Below are 2,418 nucleotides of genomic sequence, written 5' to 3' on the forward strand. Positions count from 1 at the left end.
TAAGTTTTATTACAAATATGTATTTAAATTCACAAATTTAAACAATTTATAATAAAAAATACATTAAAAATGAAAAAAAAATGTAGTTGATTAATCAAATCAGTCATCTATTAAATTACGAAACAGTGTAAATATTTAAAAAATTTGTTATACTTAGTATTAACAAATTTTATGTTACCAAATTAAATTCATATATATTATGCAATATCCTGCTTTTTTAATTTTTAAATGCATCTTGTAATATAAGTTTTCAATTATCCCAATAACAAGTTCATAAATGTTTAGCAAAATTTCATGTTTTAAGCAAAGCAAAAAAAAAACACTAGAATAAAAAGGAAGAAATGGGCAAAAAGGGAGAGAGGGGAGGAAGAAGGCGAGCAAGCAAGCAAACAAGCAAGAGAGAGACAGGGGAGGAGAGAAAGAGAGACTTTGAATTAACCTGATGCTGTCTTCGATCATGAGCCGAATTTTGTCGCATTTGGTGGTTGTGCCATGATTCGTCAGGGCTGTGAACTTGGCCGCGATGATATCTTGAAGTAGGTCGTCGTCGTGGAAGCCGTTTGAAAATCTGCCGGCAGCCGGTCGCTGACTCGGCTGTAATTGCTTGTTATTATCGTTAATGCCGGCATTGATGCTACCGTCATCATTCTCGAGAGAAACGTCAGTTCGTTCCTTCTTAATTCGCCTGCCGTCGAACGCGCTTTCGTCGGCATTAAGCTCGATTCTTGCGGGTGGTTTGCTGACGCAGGGTTTAGTTTGATCATGGTTATCAGTACTCATCGTACTCCGTCAGCGGAGGCGCATCAATTATGTGTGTAAAAATTTATCACCTCCCGTAGGACGACGCGAGTATCCTACCATTTTGTCAGAGTCAGCTGGACTACTTGTTAGCATTGCACTCCCGGTTATTATACATGAGCGCCATTCAAGACCCTCCACTCGCGCGGACCGACAAGTCGCCGAAGCGCATACAATATAAGAATAACCGCGAATCCGTCATACCGATCTCACGCGCAACATTTTACCCGTGCCTCTTGGCATAGTTCATTTTGGCGGAATGCACTTATGCGCAACCCATGATAAACTTAAAACCCAGGATTAGTGGACGGTCTACTAGGCACGGAAATCTGAGCACTTTGCGCGTTCTTCAATCGTCATAGACCTTGCGCTTCGTCTTATAGAGTACATCACTTCATGTCGCTTTCTCTGATATATAAAGACATATTTTCATTGAAATTACGATTTCTTTAAAAAAGTCAATAATTGGTGAATTTGTTTTTTCTAGTCAAATATTCTACCATTGTATATTTATGTAAATATATTATGTTTTTTAATGTAGTGAACTTAAAAAATTATCATACTTCACAGAATAAGATTAAACAATAATGGTATTTTGTCTCCAAAAAGATTAAAAATGTAAATTTCAATCACTATAATTTTACCCATTTCATTTCTTGTATATCGAATTTCTTATTGGATATCTTTAGTTGAGTACATATAATTATTGGTTTATATACTTGTATACAAATAATGAAATATCATAAATATGATTGGTTATCATTAGTGGTACGCGCTGGTGGCACTGTCATGCACTTATGTTAGGTCTAGGGATTCGGTAAAAACGATGAACCTCATTGTACTGTTACGGTACCATATGAACACGGCCTTATGTTAGATGGCACCACATGATATGGACTTAGGCGCGCCAAATTCAGACTGTCAACTGAACAATCGAAGCAACAAACAAAAGCTTGTTAATACTTCCGCGGATTACTACTTAGCGACGCTCACTAAATAAATATTGATTTTGGTTGCTTGGTATCGAAACATCGCCAGCACGTAAAACCATTCGTTCTTAATGAACTAGGAACCAATCAAATGACTTGTTAAAGAATAAGCAGGGAAACGGTTTATATTATTGGATGTTAATATTAACAACAGCCCGCTACATTAGATCTTATATCCTGGCATCGCTTCGGCTCTCATTGGCATATTAACGCCAAAAGCAATAAGTCGCATTATTTGAGTATTCCAATTTGTAAAGTAAATGAGTAAATTATTCCAATTTTATAAAGTAAATTAGTAAATTAGTTTCATAGCTAAGAATATATTTGCTTTTATCTTTATTTAACCTTTCTTTAAAGTAATATTACATTTGAAGAGTATCCAAATCCCTTTTTCATCGAAATTGGAAACAGACACGCAGATCGAACGCGAGAAGAGCAGATCAGCGCTCCACGGGCGGGGATCCTATCATTAGCATGAAAATCCCTGCAAGGCCACGCAACAGTACATTATTCTAAATGAAAATCTGACTACAAGATGTGAGTGTTATGTCTCGTTAGTAAGGAAACTGATGTTAATAAAATATTATTTTTAATAAAATAAATATATATTTGATATTAATTTTTTTTAAAT

The 2,418-nt window shown here is 35.5% G+C and overlaps 2 protein-coding genes across 3 annotated transcripts in view; one reads left to right on the top strand and one right to left on the bottom strand.

The window, feature by feature from the left end:
* The window catches only part of LOC108572011 (DNA-binding protein RFX7), a 6,855-nt gene extending 6,043 nt beyond the window's left edge, over positions 1-812 (bottom strand). The window contains exon 1 of the mRNA XM_017934191.1: positions 440-812. Within this exon, the coding sequence (XP_017789680.1) occupies positions 440-780 (341 nt within the window). The 5' untranslated portion in view covers positions 781-812. The remainder of the gene's footprint in view (positions 1-439) is intronic.
* A 1,245-nt stretch (positions 813-2,057) lies between these two features.
* The window catches only part of LOC108572035 (mediator of RNA polymerase II transcription subunit 8), a 4,051-nt gene continuing 3,690 nt past the window's right edge, over positions 2,058-2,418 (top strand). For both annotated transcript variants that reach the window (XM_017934216.1, XM_017934217.1), the window contains exon 1: positions 2,058-2,324. In XM_017934216.1, the coding sequence (XP_017789705.1) occupies positions 2,323-2,324 (2 nt within the window). In that variant the 5' untranslated portion in view covers positions 2,058-2,322. The remainder of the gene's footprint in view (positions 2,325-2,418) is intronic.

Source organism: Habropoda laboriosa, unplaced genomic scaffold (assembly GCF_001263275.1).
Source record: "Habropoda laboriosa isolate 0110345459 unplaced genomic scaffold, ASM126327v1 scaffold67, whole genome shotgun sequence".
Classification (NCBI taxonomy): Eukaryota; Metazoa; Arthropoda; class Insecta; order Hymenoptera; family Apidae; genus Habropoda; species Habropoda laboriosa.